The 18,746-nt window shown below is 36.8% G+C and overlaps 1 protein-coding gene across 6 annotated transcripts in view; it reads right to left on the bottom strand.

Annotated features, from left to right (window-relative positions):
- The window catches only part of TECPR2 (tectonin beta-propeller repeat containing 2), a 43,841-nt gene that overhangs the window by 10,221 nt on the left and 14,874 nt on the right, over positions 1-18,746 (bottom strand). For 4 of the 6 annotated variants that reach the window (XR_012623351.1, XM_074825137.1, XM_074825140.1 and 1 more), the window contains exons 11-17: positions 17,095-17,268; positions 14,721-14,901; positions 13,134-13,275; positions 11,564-11,804; positions 10,721-10,810; positions 9,650-9,883; positions 5,852-6,000 (exon numbers count right to left, since the gene is read on the bottom strand). Coding sequence is in view for 4 of the 6 variants with exons in the window: in XM_074825137.1 (XP_074681238.1) it covers positions 5,852-6,000; positions 9,650-9,883; positions 10,721-10,810; positions 11,564-11,804; positions 13,134-13,275; positions 14,721-14,901; positions 17,095-17,268 (1,211 nt within the window). In the remaining 2 variants the exon portion in view is untranslated. Of the gene's footprint in view, positions 1-1,446; positions 1,509-5,851; positions 6,001-9,649; positions 9,884-10,720; positions 10,811-11,563; positions 11,805-13,133; positions 13,276-14,720; positions 14,902-17,094; positions 17,269-18,746 lie in introns of all 6 variants that reach the window. The other 2 variants (XR_012623352.1, XM_074825138.1) reach the window with 2 other exon arrangements.

The raw sequence follows: 18,746 nt of genomic DNA, 5'->3' as shown, positions 1-18,746 counted from the left end.
GCTAAAAATGAAGACGCGTATCTTTTACCTATGAATTTTTACACCATTACATTGTTAAATACAGTAACTTTGAACTACTCTCAAAACTCAATGATACTTGTAGTTATTTACCCAACTGAATGTTAAATATATTTCTTAATCTCTCTGAAAATTAATTAAAATTATAATTCTGTGTTAGCTAACTAAAAATATGGGCACATTAGAAGAGTGGAGATGTGAAGCTGTTTCTAGTACTGAACAAATGAAAGTATGAAAACAGAAGGTTCTCCTTCCCACAGTTTTTGTTTTCAGTGTAAGTTAAGTCTTGTCAAAAAACAAATACACCACCTTGAGGTCATATTTCAAAAGGATACAGAAGGATTGCCTACTCAGTTTTCTGGGTGTATCTCACTTTGTGCACTTTTTGTGATCTGAAGCTTCTGGTACTGATAATAATTGCTATCTAATGTGACAGGCTACATGGCCGCTTTTCTGAACATGGCGATAGCAATGCCTTAAAACAAATGTCAGAAGGCTAAAACTCCAAAGCAGAAAAATACAGTGAAATATAGTAACAACAGTTTTCTTAATTAGCAACAAAAAGGAAGATAATAAGCACTGAACTGAGCAATGGAATTGGTGTGAGGCAACTTTAGTAAAAATGCTGGAATTGCTCTTTTTCAGTATGTAAAGCACCTTTTATATAACTCATGATTTCTTAAGAAAGGCATGCCTCTGAAGAATAGTACACATTTGAACTTAAACATTATGGCATTCTAAGTCAGCTAAACAAAATAGCAGCAGCAGCTTTGATCTCCTTATTTCCAACTCGTCTCAATACAGCTGCTCTGACTACTGCCAAACATAGTTTTTCTCTACATCATCTTGAAACGTGCAGTCCTCCAGGAAAATCCTCTCCCTACTGATGTCTTCATGAGGCCTCACATGAGTACAGATACATGGAACAACAGACTAGCTATAGATAACCAGAAGGTTTAATGACTCTATTACCTCTCCAACGTAAGCAGAACTGGTCTAATAAAATACGTACTCTGCATCTCATCTTAGTACTCCAAAGTAGCACTCATAGCAACTCAGAAAGATATCTGTGCAACAGCTAGGTAATGCAAGCTAGTCTGCGCTAGTGAAAACAATCAGACTTGAAAAGAACGGTGATGTGAATTACGCATCGAAAGGACAGAGTTTTCCACAGCTAGTACTTTCAAAAGTAGCACGGATGATTCCGAAGTAAAAGTTACGAAGCATTTTCAACAGAAAAACCTCTCCCCCTCCAAATATCCAATCCTTGAAGATTATTTCAAACAAACCTTTCCTACATTTCAGCTTTGATTTTGGCACCTACCAAAAAGATGTAATGGGAAAATCTGACCATGAGGAGTGCTCACCACCTCCTCCTGTAAGTACCACTTAACACCAAACTGGCCTTAATAATAATAGAAATCTCACCGAAAAATGCAAAGGCAGGCAGATGGCAGAGGAAGAAAGTCTCCAGATTTGCATTAAGTGTTCTGTAAGGTAAGCAGAATTTTATTTAAATAGAGGAAATGAAACAAAGATCATGATAACCATTTCTAACAAGTCACCACACATCTGTAAGGCACAACCAACCTCCTTACACTGAACACAGATTAAGAAAAAGGAAGGTATTGAAAAGAAATGAAATCTAGTGTGTATTGATTTTGCAGAATTACAGATAAAAATATCATTTGAAATTTAGGAAATTTAACTACCACTTGCTAGTTTTAACAATTTTGAATGACAGTGAAAGTGTGAACAGCCTTAATTTTTTTTTTTGGTGCGTGTGTGTGTGAGAAAAAAATAGGTCCTCCTAGATCAGTAAGAATTTTTACTATCTTCTCTTACCTATAATACCAAGCTTAAAATATAGAGACAATTACTAGGTTGTTTACACGAAGAGTACTAAATCAAAGGTTTCTCTATCCTGGAATGCACAGACTGCAAGAGACCATTTTATGGCAGACTAAGTTAAGCGGTACTCTTCTGCTGAGATCCTAGGAACTACAAAGGAACAATGAAAGCCTTATACAATAGCCAAACAGCAAACATTTCTTTAAATAAACCCTTTTTACTCCACAGTTTGTACAAGCTATGGGGATATTTAAACAGACCTCTCAATTTAGTAAAATTGCTTTTTCAGTCCTATTCTCTATGAAATTTGGTTACAAAACACCAAAGAGTAGCAATTAAGCAAATGACAATTAATAAAATGTTTTAACCTATTTTTAGAGTAAGACTGTTCAGAAGCAAAAGATGATTGTTCACTCATTACAAATACTTGTCCTGATCTTTGTTTCCTTTAATCCTCTTAAATACAGTTCTGCTTATCTGATAGATCCCTTAATGTAAATCTGAGAAGGTGGTTCTTAAGGCCAGTTTTTATGTTAAGTAGTACTTGTAGGAAGTGAGTGTTTCTCAAGATCAGATTTTGTCTCTGCATCTTTTTCAGAAGGTGTCAAAAATCAAAGCTGAAATCTTGAAAGAATTCTTTTAAACAAGCATTCATCTTCTGGGGACCTTTTAAAGCAATTTGATGATTTTAAACTTTTGATCAATTTCTACTCCATAATCACCCAAATTAGTCTTACTGACTATACTCATTTTCTATTTTATTTTAAATTATTATTCTTTTAGGCCAGGAATCTGAAAAGCATTAAATCTTCACAAATATACACACATATAGAAACATACTCTTAGTATCTACATAAACAATATTTGTATTTCCTACTCATTTTTAAAAAATGAAATGTAATGTATATTGAGACATGCTACAGCAGATAATAGTTTTATCCTGTATATTAACAATAGAATGAAAACCACTTTCTATTTCCTGGACTAAAATAATTTCATCAAAGAATTTTGATCAGCTTTGTAAATGTCCTTAAAGCAGCTTCCAAAAAGCTGCTTAACGACATAATTATTTTGACTTCTAAGACTGCAGAACAGAATGGATGAAGCACAGAAAACATCTACATATAAACTATTACTGCTCAAGATACTGTAATGATGTTATCAACCACTTCTGAAGCGTTGGATAAAATAAAGAAGAGGGAGGGCAAAGAACATAAAACGTTTTTCATCTCAAGAGATACCACAGTAGGGTGTTACAAAGGGAAGAGTAACAAACAAGATTTTTTTTTAAAATCTAGACTAAAATGAAACATACAGCACTGCAAAGACTGAACTTAAATTATATTCACTGATTTTAGCATGAGTAAAATCTCATCAAAACTATTGTCTCTGAATACTTTTGTGAAGATGTGCAAAGATGGATGATGTGCAATTGCAGCACTCCTTTAACAAGAAGTGACACCGTAAAAGCAGAGTCTGTAGCTGCTCTCAAGCTGCTCATGAGTCATGAGATCTGGAATATGGCAAGTCATATTGGCTCTGACATTTACTAGGGAATGAAATATCCATAGTTGGTTTTAAATTACGTTATTTGAGAATGCTCCTGTACTTAAAGCAAGTGAAAGGCAATTTTGATTTCCTTCAAAAAAAAAAAAAGACTGAATCATTCACAAATATTTCTTACAGTATTTCTGTTGTTCTGAAGATAAAGTGATGCAGCATGAACTGTGCCAACATCAGTTAAGGGACAGAGAACAGTACAGTGCTGCTAAAAAGCAAATATTGTTATGGACGGATGTCCATGTGGACGGAAATGTCCACTTTTCAGCCATCATGTTATATTTGTTATCCAAACACTAAGCATTTGGAAATAATTTTCAAGTTCACATATTTTCTTATTTTGCATTAAGCCTTTGTAAAAGCATGAATGGCTGCTCCTTCAGTACTTTAATGACTTGTTTTAATGTGTTGGAATCGTCTCAAAACGAGCATGTAACCCATGAGTTTTCATCTTCCTCTGCAAGCAATGTTTGAACTTTTGCCCTTTCATATTGACCCATTACATTTGCAATGTCAGGTGTTGGCAAGATAACAAGAAAGAGAATGACACTTCTCTGGCTATCAGGTGGTTATCATTTTGGAAGGCAACATCACCCAGCTTCCTCAATAAGCTAATACGATATAATTTTATTTTCAGCTTTGTCCACTTAAAGACTTTCTACATAAGGAAGTCACTGCTAAATAGTGAGCCACAGCAAATTTCAATTTCTTGTATTGAGTAGTTTAATCTACTTCAGTGGAGGAGTAGAGAATGCACTTAGTCCAGACAAAATAGTATCAGTGTAGAAAAACAGCTTTTTGGACAATTTTCCTTAGACAAATCTTTGGTAAGAAAGTACTACACAAGTTTAATTCTCTCTGTCTCTTGGCAAACTCAGTTTAAGTGAAACACATCCTGGAACGTGTTTTCCCCCTTTTTAAGAATACTACCCTTATAGAAGACATCATCACTCATATCCTCAGTCTCCTCTTCCTGCTGCCCTACTCCGTTACCAGGGAAAATTTGTCTCATAGATTACTCCAGAAAGACCCACTGGCAGCACTCAAAGAATGAGCAGTGTAATCTCGCCCTTGTTGCAAGTGATACTGGTACTTATTTCTCTGCCTGCTCTGCAAAACAAGGTGCCATTTCTTCAGGTCTGACTGACCACATTCCCAGCACAGAACAAGTCTTGCCAGTGCTGTGCTAACCGATGGGATGCAAATCTGCAGTTTCATTTCCCCGCCTCTCTGCCCTTCTTTGCTGTCACACCCTGAGATTCGCAGAAGGAGCTAATAATTGGCTGATGAGAGATAGGCAGAACTAAAAGCGAATGATGTAAAAACCAAATAAACTATTGCAACTCCACTGCCACAAATTTACTTTTATTTCTTAATATGTCCTTTCAAAAGTAGCACACATTTCAAAATCTTCAAGAGAAATTCTGTAACATTATAAAATGTAAATCAAGTATGCAAACACATCCAGTGCTACTATGCTAGATCAGCAGACAGTTCAAGTGATTTCGTGCCAAGGAGCAAAGAATGAAATCAGTACTCAGAGGTCAGCTCCATTACAGCAGTCCCAACCCACGACACAGAAATTACTCCCATTTCACAGTTTAACTTACAAAGTATTACAGCGGCAACAAAAGCAAGCACTGAGGTTTAAGGAGAGATTAAAAAAGAAAACACGACACTGGAGAAACCTATTTTGTCCATTCTCTATATTCGGAAAAGATGCTTCCAGGATACTTTAGAAGGCTTCTTTCCACTATGATCCTCTCAGCTGGCAGGTAGAAAGGATATAAAGTTTGCCCATGGCGGGAGCAAGGGAGAAGAGGTGCAATGGTACTGCACATTTACTAAGCACTGGATGATAAATCCCTAAATCCAGGCACAGCATGCTGGCAAGCATCCCAGACTCACAAGGGTGAGGATGAAGAGGGAGGCAGGCACTTCAGCACCATGCCACTTGAGCAGAGCCTCCCCACACCCCCTGCTTTGTGCCGTTTGCCAGTCCAGCCCCCTGGCTGGCATTGAGCAGGTATGCAGTATAAGGTTCAAGGCTGCATTCTACTACATGCCTATAAAGTTGCTGTGTTATGAAAAGAGTAAAGTTTCATTAAGGATAGAAAACAAAAACTCCCACTTCTGAAAAAAAAAAAAAAATTTGTAACTATTAGATTAATCTGGGATGACTTATAGTGATAAGGTAGCATATTCAAGAGTATTTTATACAGACTCTGGGGGATTAGTTTTTTGTTTGTTTTTGGTTTTGTTTTGAGAGAGAAATCCTGTAGAATTCAAACATGCAGGACAAAGTTTTAAGTTACACATTTAAAATCTGGCTCTATTGTTTTCCATGAGTGCTAAAACTATTCTTTTTCAAATGCATAGAGCTAAACCACTAGGTTACAAAGAACTGTAATCAACATTTTACCTGTATAGGTGGCTCAATCATTATCCATGCAGGAAGCATCAAACTTGGGTTAAGAGGCTGAGTTCCTACACGGAAATAAATGCCACCACTGGTATCACAGGCCCAAACATGCTGATTTCCGCAGGTCAAGCTGATCAGCTTTACAGCACCTAATAACAAACAGACTATTAGCAACCTAGCATTTTCCTTTCAAATTCAGCTATCAATGAGAATTTATTTAGATTTAATTGTATTAAACTAGCTTTAAACAGTCACACAAAAATTATTAAAAGTTAATACAACTTGTGAATAAAGCCAATAGGTAGTGCATGAAGGTATTTCTCTTAAATCTAAAAATAAATGTTTTAGTCATAGGATACTGCAATTTCTAAAGTACACTAAAAACATGCTATTAAAATAACTGAATTCAAGCAGGGAAACATTCTGTGACAAATATTATCAGTGCCTAGACAAACTTTCACATGACCTAATGTGAACTTTTCTCTGTAGCTGGCCATGCTTGTAGAGTTTAAAGGTGTTGATCTGCTAATACATTCAGCAAAGAACATTCCTAATGCTACCAGCACTTCAAAAATATGAGAGCGTATGGATTAGACATTTCATTGTTAACATACCAGTGTCACATCTGTAAATAAAGGAGCTGCTTTTCAAATGGATTTATACTCAACAGTGTACATATTCATTACACCTATCTCAAAAGTGCTCCAGTACTTTAACCCTATGTAAGTCAGCACAGTGAAAACAAAGCTCCCAAATAAGTATGTTTTGGAATTTTGGGGTGGGTTTTTTTTGCATACCCAATCGCACCCATCAATCTTGCTATTTCAAGTTTGCAAAAATAGTAGAGAAGCATACCTGATTTTAAACTAAAAAGAACTGCTAGTTAACTGTCAGCTGGAACTCTTACTCTTTCACACTCATTTTAAAATAGCCATCTGATATGTAACATTTGATTTTTTTTTTTTTTCCTCTCTCAGCGTTGGGACAACACAATGCTAAGTAATGGAAAACACGTTCTACAGAAAGAGGGACCCAATCAGTACAGATATACTACAGAAGGAATGCTCTGGTCAGACTCCAAACTACAGACTAAAAATAGGCCTCGCTGGTTGATTGAACATGCCAGCGCTGCTTGGGATATCCCATTCTTGGTAACAGTTCTCTGGTGATGTGAAATCTTGCAACAAATCCTTGTAAAGTGCACCATATACAGCATTCCTTAAAAAGAGGGGTGCAATTTTATCCCACAGAGTACAAGTTTAAAGCATGTATTTCTGCAGCAGGCAATACTCCATCGTTAGGCTTGCAGAGGGAAAGAACAGGGAACAATAGGACTACACAACTTCATCTTTTAGTTATCTGTAATAGTAAACAGATCTTCTCATTAACCAAAATTATTTAGCTTTCTGAATCATAGGAATTCAAATTAATTCATCTCACCCCAAAATTTCCTTTAATCATGCAGCTTCATATTAAAAACAAATGACAAAACTATACACAAAAACTTCTACTGCTGGGGATAAGCACAACTATAACAACAACTATAACAACCTTTTGCAAGCAGGGGCTTGACATTTAGCTACAAAGTAAAAATCTTACTTAAAACCTAATTATTCCTTCTAACAAAGTATGACTCAAAGTAACGGCTTTATCACATGATGTCTCAGCTGTTGAAATATTATGATCCAAACAAGCATCAGAGCACTCAAACATGGAATCACATATCACCTACTCGGCATAGCTGGTATTATTTACGTCTACAGTACAATTTGATATTTAAAAGGCAGCTCTTATGTAAATGTTTTGGGGTTTCTTCCTCCCACTTACTGTTTTTATCTTAGGAGAAGGTCATGCTAGCCACATTCATCCACTGTTTAGAAAAAGTAGCATGATTCAGGGGCATTGTTTATTGTTGAAACCTAAAGGTCATTCTGCTGTGTTTAGAAACCTTGATACCAATAGTGGAACCCTAATCAAAATAATTTAGTAGATACTACTCCCAGTACAGAGTGTAAAGGCAAGAGGAAGATACTACCAACATAATACGAGTATTACACCATTAATGCTGGCAACCCCATTACTTCCATATAGAATTTTGAATTGCATTTTACAGCAACTTGCCTGTTTTTTTACTCCCCCCTCAAATTACAGTCCTAATGTGTCAAGAATAAACTTAAACATACACTTGAACAATAAAAACAGTTCTCCAATTTCTTCAGTCCCATTAGAGCAAATAAAGGCTCTTATAACCATGGATATGCACTATCTTGTCAGCAGTGATCTACCATATGCATTCAAATGGAGGAAAAATGCCTAAAACGTTTTCAGACTTGAGTATTAATACACAGTGACAGGTAAAGTGGAGTATCTGAAGTATTTCCTGACCCCGGATTTCTGCAATACCACCACCACCGTGTGCTGCGAAGCTAACAGGAACAGCTGAACGTAAAGCTTGAACTTCTGAACTGCTCAAGTTCACAAGCCAGATACTACACTCAGCTAGTACCAATTACACTGATTTCCTTTATGAATGCTTTGTAATTTTTAAAACAATAGCAAGAAGTTATTTATTATTTCAGTTAAACAGTTATTATCTAAACTGCTGGAAAGCAACAGTATCATGAGAAAGTTTTAAACTCTACTAAGCAACATGAGAAGGATAGTGCAGACAAACCTATCCTGTAGGCCAGTGAAGTTGTAAAAGGCATCATGCAGTGCTTAAAGTACGGTACTATTAGTGATTTGAAACCAGTTCCTCAGGTCTGGAAAACCTGGCGTATAACTGGCAAACAAATTAATTTTAAAAGACACATTTTAAAAAGTTTTCCACGAAGTATTACAAATTGTATAATAAAATTGCACATGAGGCTTAAAGTCTGTCAGCTGTGTCTGGCTTTCCTTAACCTTGAAGTTAAAATTGCTTGTCTATTCTCAGACCAGTCATGAGCATTGCCATTAAAAATGGAAAAATTGCAAAACAGTCGAATTATTTTTAAAATGGTGCAAGAATGGTGTATAGTCTCAATTTTTTTTATCTTCTCTCAAAACAGGAATGCAGGTTAGCATGAATAATGGTCTAACAGTCAGACTATCAAAAGAAATAAATCTAACTGGAATATTACTGGTGAAGCTGACAAGTGGCCTGATTACCCCAGAGCCAAACTGGGAGGATATTTTAATTATCAAAACATGGCCAACAACCTTGGTCTTATGCCTAACCAAATAAAAAGAGCAGCTAGCCAACAGCATGTTCTTAACATTATGCTGAATCATTACATCAGTATAAAGCTGAACGTAAGAGTGTTATCAGCTGCATCACACTTATGGATGATGCAACCCTTGGAACATCATTTTTCCTTGAGAGGATCCTAATGAAGCTTCGGCCACTCCATTAAGAATGCATTTAACCACAAAATTCAGGGCCTTGTGTATGGATCTGCCCAGGACCACACGACTGTGGTTACACTGTAGTACAAGAACTAGACTAGTTAAGGCTACCGGTACCCCTGCACAGCACTGTGTCAGGCCGAGTTGTCTCAGACTGACAAACACATGTAATGTATCTTGCAAACAGTAAACAGGCTTTCTCCATCAAAAGGCTAAATGAAATATCCTTTGAAAGCTGTAGTCATTCCTGATGTTTTACAGTCCTCTGCTATGAGGCCCATTATTGTAAGGTACTATTTAAACCAGTAAATGTAATATTCCGTATCAGTAAATCAAAAGATACTTCTCACGGAAATATTGACTGTCTGCTAAGAGAGTGAAGAGGTAGTCTACTCAATAAAAATGTCATACCCAGTTGAGAGAGATCCAGTTTTGTCCAATGCATCCCCGTTGGACAGCTGGATGAAAGCGTTCTGATAAATATCTGCCCAAGACTATCCAGACCCCAGATGGCATCCTGGCAGGCAGAGTAGTGCACCATTTCAGCCTCTGGTGGCAGCTGCACCGTAGAAGGACGAAACTGAGGATTCTGATCACTGACACAAAACAGATCCTTGTTGCTTTGGCACAGCCACAGAAAGCTTCCTATGGAAAGGGCATTTCTGTTATTAAAAATAATTCCTAATCCACTCTGAGAAAGCTTACACATCTGCTCCTGAAAGAATGAAGACGAAACTAACGCATCTCAGCTACGTTCACACAGGGTAAGATTCTGAAGAACAAATATGCATCCCCAGCCCTTATTTAGGCACCTAAATACTCCTTTTCTCAAATCAATTAAGTAGTAAGTGATCTCATTTGAATAAACATCTCATTTAAAGCAACTAATAGAGACAAGACATACATAATAGAGCACTATCACTTCCCTTTATTCTTTTTCTCTTCTTTATCCTTGATAATTGCCTTTGAAGAACAGCTTTCCTTTTCAGCTCTAAATCACATTTTTGCCAGTAAAGCTAGTGTACTTAGATAACGCAATTGCTAACTATTGTAACTAGCAGTTAAATTCCTTAGCATGGTCGTACTTTTACTGATAAAACATGCAATTTTGCTGCAATAACTGCACTGACAGGAGATGTACTTTGTTAGTATAGACATTCCAACAAAGCATGCTCCAAGATTTCATATTACAAATTCTGGCAATTCATGCTGTGGCAATTTAGGAAGTTACTGCTCCTAAAGTACTACCATTTCTCTGTTGGATGCCACTCCACACCAAAGGTGGCAGAGTGAATTATATGCCTTTTTTATCTTCAGTAGTTTTACAGACGTATTTCCACCTTACTTCAAATATTTTAGATCCCTGCATACAGAAGAGGCACCCAAAATCTGAAGTAGTTCAGCATATTTAATTACTTACACCATCAATTCCACTCTATCTAAAAATCAGATATTATACACCTGCATTGTTGATTCACTAACCTTCTTTAGATGAAGCTATGGAAGCCAACACAAAAATCCATTTTGTGGCAGAAGCAGTACCACGAGGCACAATATTATTCCAGTAAGTGCCTTGAAAGAAAGAACAGAGTGGTATTAGTATGAAACTTAATTTTCTGTTAAAATTTATTATTCTTTAAAATGGTAACATTTTAAAGAAATTCTATTGCAATCAACTATTAGATATCATCTAGAGAGGATGTTCTATGTAAATCTTTCAAGAAACTATTGGGGGGCAGGAGGGTACCTCCTCCTGACACATTTGTACACATATGTACATACACACAGAAAATTGGGAATGCAGAAAAGAAGAAAGGAGAAGATTAATGGTCTTCAACAGGAGACCAATTTTGGTCATGAGGTTAAACAGACAATGTTCTAGGTCTATTCTTAGTGTTCAGCTGATCAAAGATATGACTAAATCAAAATTCTATTTTGAGAAATATAGCAAGAAAAATAAAGTAATTCCTCTGTTATCACTGTAAAATCATAACATTACCGTTTTGCATAGTCACACTGATCATGAACCAGGCTCCATTGTGCTAGATATAACAGGCACAATGGCTTAAGATTGCCTTCTCACACCAGAGAAGAGTGTACAGTTTACTTGCGGACAATGAATTTTCCATTAAAAATATTTCCCTTTAAAAGGGAAAGTATTAAGACCAAATGCTAAGGAATCACTTCATTTTTAAACATGGAATTGTTTGCTAAAGCTGCCCTGACTCACCATGGGCAATTTTTGTGGCGACAGAACTGTAGTTAGTTACTTTCTTCTACTAATTTTTCTTAACTTAAAAGTATTAGCTGTAAAAGCACACCAACCTATTAAGTTTCCCTTTGCCACATGGAATTCATTTTTGCCTGAAGAGATCCAGACTCCACTGCCATTAACTCCGAGGAGGCTGGGTTGACACTGAAGCTGCTGTGACCAAAATGCCATTCGAAGTTTATCAGCCACCTTCTCCACAGGCGCCTGAGCTGCTGTTGCCACTGTATGAGTTGCCTGGATTATCGTCTGGAACAGGCTGCACTGGTCAAACACTACATAATCAGTGATGCTTACCTGAGGGGGGGGGAAAAAAAAGTGTTCTTGATAATTAGGTAAGCTTTTGGATGAACTGCCGAATTTTTCATCAGAAGCTTTTTTAGATGTGTGTACTTTACGTACAGGAAATCTACCAAGAGTTTAGAAACCTTCAAATGTAAGAAGGGAAAAATAAAACCAGTACATTTTGAGTAAGAGTCCTGATAATAAACCAGAACCAATATTAAACATCAGCTTAAAACTCCCTCCTACCAAACAATCCACTTTGAACTCTGCATTTTAAGAAAGCTCTTTGTTTTGGGATGACTCTTCTCTCCCCCTAAAAACATGTTGAACTCTGCGAACTAAGAGGTGAATTTTCAGTTTCCCAAAGGAAGAGATAAATTTGCATAGTGTAGCAATTTAAATCACATCACAAAAACTTGTATGTAATACTCCTTTACAACCACCTCATGGGCATTTTAATTCATAAGGCAGGAGGAGGTCTAAATAAAGCGATTGCCCAAGTTTTGTCATGGACAACTAGGTTGGCAACACTCTGGGATACTCCTAGAAAGGAAAGAAATGCTTAAGAGCACAAAAAGAAAAGCAGTTTGCCAATGACCTCAAAGCCAACCTACTCATAACACCCACATGCAAGAAGAAATTATATATGCACCTGAACTGAAATTCTTTTAACTTAGGTAGACATGTAAACAAAGAAGTTTTCTGTATAACTGTTTCTGTACTCCCTTCTCCCTCACACCTATCTCTGGGGAAAATATGAAAAGCTGGGGAAAACAGAGTCAGGGATTCTGAATCAATACCAGGGAGTACTTCCAGTAACTTTGTTTTTACCCATATGATCTCTGACTAAAGCAAGCAGTCCCACATGGTTCAAAGGAACCTCAACTGAATGGAAAAATGTGTACTAAGAGCATTTTTGCAAGGTTATTTATTATTTATTTAATCTAGCTAAGGAAAAGGATGGGTACTGGAAGACAAGAGAAAGACTGCATTCAGCAGCCAGAGTCAAACGCTCTGCCTAAACAGCATGTCCTATGGCTGCTGTTAAGACACCAAGCTACGTGCACCATATGGCCTGGTAGAGCATTTCTTGTGTTCTTGAAAACAGCTGTGAAACTGCTCTGGATGACCATGGGATGATTTTTTTCCCCTCTTTTTATAGCAGAGATGAAAAGGGATTTCAGCCATAGCCACACTGTGGTTTTAATATATTGAATAAACAGTGCTATAATATATCAAACAATTCACTGAATTTTATCTTAGAATCTCATGGGAAAACAATGAAAATAATAAACCCAAGGTAAAAGACTAAACTGAAAGCAAAATAAAAAAAATGCCTACTTGCCACCAATGGTTATCATCTCCTTGTGGTTTCTTTGAAACTATACCAGTTCTGAACCACAGATTTCCATGGATATCCAAAGCCCATAATGTCTGCTGATCTCCAAGGGTTATGCACACTGGTTCCAAAGCTTGCATTTCACTGGAAATGCAAACAGGTAAAAAATTAAAAACCTTAATTCAAATTTATGCTGATGGTATTTTAAGAAAGCTGATACAATGCTAACAGCAGTTCAAAATGATTGAACTCAGTGTGGCCAAGCTCAAAACCACATTTCAAATTTTCACAGTTATTCAGTAATTCAGATTTTATTAGTTTGCGTAAGTAAAAACCATTCAACAACAAAAAATAAGTCCTTCAAAGATCACTCAAGATTTGAAACTTGGATATATAACAATAAAACTAAACAAAACCTAATTTGTTCAGTAAATAAGAAATAAAGATTTCTGATAAAGCAGCTTCATGAATGTATCTCCTCCAACTTCTTTGACCTATTCTGAGAACAATACTAGCAGTTGAGGGACCATAAATAGAAAACTCAATCTAACTACATGGCAAAGATAAATGTTGAGTTTAGGACGATACGTTTCCTGTATAAGTACACAGTTTTCAAGCTCAAAAAGTCAACAGGATCAGGTGATCATATCAGACATTTAAAAGGCAGCCAACAATGTTATTTGTGTCAGAGAACATTTCTCAACAATTTAAGAACAAATAAGGATTGTTTTCTGTAATTTTAATACTAAGCCCAAGAACATTAAATGTACCTAAGGGGCAGGTCAAGCAGATATTTTCATTAAATAAACTAATTAAAGTACATGCAAATTTCAGATCTGAACAAGACACTGACTGTGTCCTTAGACTTTCCAAGAGCCCAATACCAGGCTGGGTGGTAACACAAGTTAAAGCTTCACAATAGGATATTCAGTAGAAGATAAAATCATATGACGACAAGAACTTGAATTTCTTCCTATACTTGCTTCAGGCTGGTGTCACAAGAGAGACCATATTCTAGATTCTCAGAGCCAGCAGTAAACACTCAGTGCTTTTAACTTTATCACAAACTAACTACTGCAAGCATAGGATCAGCTACAAAGCTAAATAACAACTACACAGAATATTTACAAAAATCCATGACTAGGAAGTGGAAAAGTATTATCCAGCTGTGTGGGTGACCAAGAAAATGCTGAGATTTAATCTCAGAAAAAATTCACTCAAATATCTGGAGAGCTCATTAAAGCCATTATGGCAAAGATTAAAGAAACAGTATTTAATTAGAAAAGTCATATTGACAGATATTATAAAGATCTTTTAAAAACTGTTCTCACTTTCTTAAACTCGCTTTAACTGTGTTACCACTTCTGCTTACGGCAATTTCTTTCATTACATAGCTGTCATTCATCAGGCAAAAACACCACTTATTCTGAATATGTGTGGACAAAGACACACACACACACACACATATACATATACGTATACACACAAGTTCAAGTAACACTTTTTCGAAGATCAAGGAGTTCCACCACTGAAAACAATTATTTGTGTCATTCTGGTTATGACACGGCCCCACCACAGTGTCATTATACCTGACAATATCACTCTTCCATTGTTCTCCTTCAGGACAAAAGCTACGTACTCCCTCCCTGTATAGCAGGGCCCGCTGCTCACTCAGTGCCCACACAACATTATTTCTGGATGTAACCTGTGACAGTGGATAAGGGCAGTCAACCTTTACTGCTCGGGCACAAGGACGATCCACGCTCAGGCCTAGGAATCAAAAAAGAAGGATTGCCTTACAAACTTTGTTTTTTTGCAACTAAAAAAGACAAAGCTACTCAACAAAAGAAAATGAGGAGGGGAATATCCCTGACATGTTAACACTTTTCATTGGATCACTATTTCCTCGATTGACTGTTCTTTCTATAAACTATTAATCACTTCCTTTGATATGGCTGAATTTATATTTTAAGAAATAAAACACTGTATATCCTTCAACATCCTGCAGAGTGCAGAAGTCATGTCCTATCATTTCTGTTCCTTTTCTCCCTCTAGTGTCAGTATCAGGAATCTCCATTTATAAAACCTGTATTAGACTTGGCAGAAGCATCAAAGAAAAAGGCAGCAATGGAAGAACTTTTGCCCAAAACATGCCAGGGAGAGAGGAAACCTGATCTGAATAGTGGCAGCAGAGCAATTACAAAAGACCATGTCCCAGTGTGTAGTACTGAAAGAAGGAGAGAGGTTCTGGTAGATTTACAGGTAGTTTGCACACATTTATACATATAATCTAGAGGAACACGTCTTCTTCACAATTACACTGAAACTTGATTTACAGGGCTGCATGTGAAACACCTCAAGAGACGTAGCTTTTGCATAATCTTCTCATGCTGCCAAAGCAAGTATGAACAGACTCATCTGCATGATACTCTAAAATAACAAGAAGAATGCTCATTTCCAAAGCTCTGAGCACACGCTTTTGTTATAGAAGTTAGACAGGACAGTGGAGGGAATGAAAAGATCCTGGAGAAACAATTACCACTGGTTGCCTTACGCTAAAAAGAAAGATACATGAAGAATTTATTTTTGGCATCAAAACCAAATTTAGAAGCAGGATGTAAGCTGATGTAATCAAGAAAAATACTGATTCAAACCTCCATACAGCCCTGTGCGATTGGCATCAAAAGTTCACTCTTTATCACCACTATCTATGCTTGTTGGCAATATGCAGGCAGACCACTTGATTTCTCTGTAACTACTACACTTAATTAAAAGAAAATGATTTAAAAGTAGAGTATCTTTGAAACAATGCTGGGTATTTAAAGAGTTTTCTTCATCATGATGAATTTCTATATTGTGCTACAGCAATTAAATCTACAGAAGAAATTAGGAGACTACCAGAATTAAATGGAAGGTAAATAAGAATTTTGATAGCCACTCTGAGATGTTATCCTGCTTCAGGGTGTCTTACTGTTTTCCCCTTACCCAGACCTCCTGTTACTTCTCCAGTAACTCCTCCATCATGTTATTTGTAATTTTTCCTTACCAATTTAGGTCTCTGTGCAAAGCCCACATGCCCAAGAGTCCTTGATACTCTTCTCCCTTAACTCTAAAAACTGGAGCTCCATCCTTCATCCTAGTTCCTTGTATTGAGCCTGAATATTCTCTGCATAACACCTTTCAAATCCATCCTCTTCTATTCACTGAAGCAGATAAAACTAAGGCCATGACTTCAAAGTTGCCACTGCACTACCCCTTTTTCTGATTCTTGCCTCATTCACATTCAGCGAGAAGGCAACTGTAAAGATTGCTGCTCTGCAGCCCATTCCATTCCTCCACCAGCTTTGCTTTCTCTATCACATAAAATACATACCACTTGTCTATACTTCCAAAGGACTTTATGATCTTCTGTCTCAGAATACCTTCCTTTCATTATCAAGTGGTAACTCTTACCTCCAACAGGTCTGTGATTTTCAAAACAAACAGCTTCTACTTTCCTCTACTCTGTCCCTCCATACCTGAATTTCTTCTGAGCAGCCACACGCTATCTCATTGCCTTTCAAAGTCCCTCTTAAAACTTTGTTAAAATCCTTAAAGCAAGAAAAGAAAACCCACTTAAAGCTCAGTTGTGTCAGTGTACCATTCCATTTTCAAGGCAAGAATATTATTTCAATATTTTCTGCAGTCCTTTTCCATTTATCTGCATCCTTCCCATATCCTTCCCATGTCATAAATTCTCTATACTCTATGTACTCCACAAGGCACAAAAAAATAAGTGGCCTTTCCAGCCTCCTAATTACACAGAATCTCACAAATGTTTCCATCCATTTCTCAAGATAAAAAGGTCTCCCTATGTCCTGGCTGTGGATAGAAGTTTAAACCAAACTGCGATCACTCCACAGACTTGAATTCTAATTATCTTAGCTCACAAAAATTCAAAGAGACTGTAATTAATTCAGGTACCTGTTTGCAGATACAGATCTCCATTTGTTCTGATAATCCAGGCAGTGTCATCACTTAAAGCTACAAATACAGCCTGGGGTAAAGCCTCATACCAGTGGCGTTTTCCTTTTATAGTTACTTTTCCACAAGCAAATGCTTTGTTAGTCTTCTGTTCAATCTTCCAGAGAAGAGCTCCTGTATGAGGAGTTAAGAGAGAACATAATATCACTTAGCAATTACTGTAACAGAGAGAGCTGACTTGTCCTCCCTACACCTAAACTAATGTCAGGGGAAAGGCAGACGAGCAGCATTAAACAAAAATGCAAGATTTAAAAACGCTTATAAATTTTTTTTTAAAAAAGCAAGACCAGAGCAGTGGCCAACTTCCCTAGGAACTGCTGAAATGCATTTACCATTAGAGTAGGTGCAGTTTTGAAATGTTCAAATGCAAGTCACTCCTCCTTAGTTATACACTGAAAACTAGCAAACAAAACAAGTTCCGTGTAAGCACCAAATAAGCCTACTATTAAGAGACTGAAGTTCCTGGCTTGGTTCGGTACTAGTTTGGTACATCCTCGGTACATAAAAGGGGTTAATTGTAGTACGTTCACCTTTTACAAAAACCAGTAGTATTAATAAGGTAAATCATAACTTTTGTGGACCATTCATGAGTGACAAACACCTGAATAGGTGGCATTGCTATTACCTGCTCATTACATAGCATGTCACCAACAGACAAAACTCAGAAATGCAGCTGCACAAATGCATCTTGAGAACTTTTTCCCTCACTCAAATTAGCAAGGATAGCTCAGAAAAACAAACAGAATTTCAAACTTAACTGCTGATTGGCATCCGTGCTGGTTTGTACTAGAGCAGTACATTGTCATACTAACTTCCTTTGAATAATTCCACAAAGTAGCATTTGATTACATTTTGATGTTTGTGGTTAACATGCTCTTGTGTTAATACATCCATGAGAAACTGTGGATGCTAGAAATTTGTATGGATTCAGTGAAAAACTGGGTAAGTTCCTGGAATTGAGGGTTAAATAAACGCAGAGAACCTTTTGCCCAGGAGATCTCTGAGCCACCAACAATTGCAGTCTGAAACTACCAAGGGCAAACACCATACATGCTAGCCCATTCCTTTTACTTTTCTGCAGGCATCGGCTTTTGACCACTGTTAAGGACAAGGTACTGAGCTGGATGAACCTATGATCTCACTTAGTACAGCCACTCCTAAATTTTTTTGTCCATAACAAAGCTCAGCTACAGATAGCAAATAGAACAGCTTTTCTTCTTAAAACAGATAGCAAATCTTCCCCTACAGAAAGAAGGGAAATGGACATGTGCTTTTAGAGATGACAGGGGAAGAAAAGTAGTGGCAAGGCAGGAGACTAAGTAAAGAAAATATTTGAGAAATGTGTATTTTCACACCAGTCCTGGAACAATATGGAAGGCTAAAAGTGATATAAATTTATAACCAAAACCTGTTTAATTTTAATCCAACATAATCTGCATTGCCAACTACCCAGAACAAAAACTCACGTGTAAATGCACCAAAAATTAAGTATTTTTCTTTAGTATTTAAAAAAAAAAAAACAAACAATCAAGAAACAAACCCATACACAAACCCATTCTACATTTACAACAAAAGTAATTTTAAATTTGGAA

This window comes from Strix aluco, chromosome 4 (assembly GCF_031877795.1).
Source record: "Strix aluco isolate bStrAlu1 chromosome 4, bStrAlu1.hap1, whole genome shotgun sequence".
Classification (NCBI taxonomy): Eukaryota; Metazoa; Chordata; class Aves; order Strigiformes; family Strigidae; genus Strix; species Strix aluco.
The sequence above is the reverse complement of the archived record's forward strand: the minus strand, read 5'-3'. Positions and strand labels throughout refer to the sequence as shown.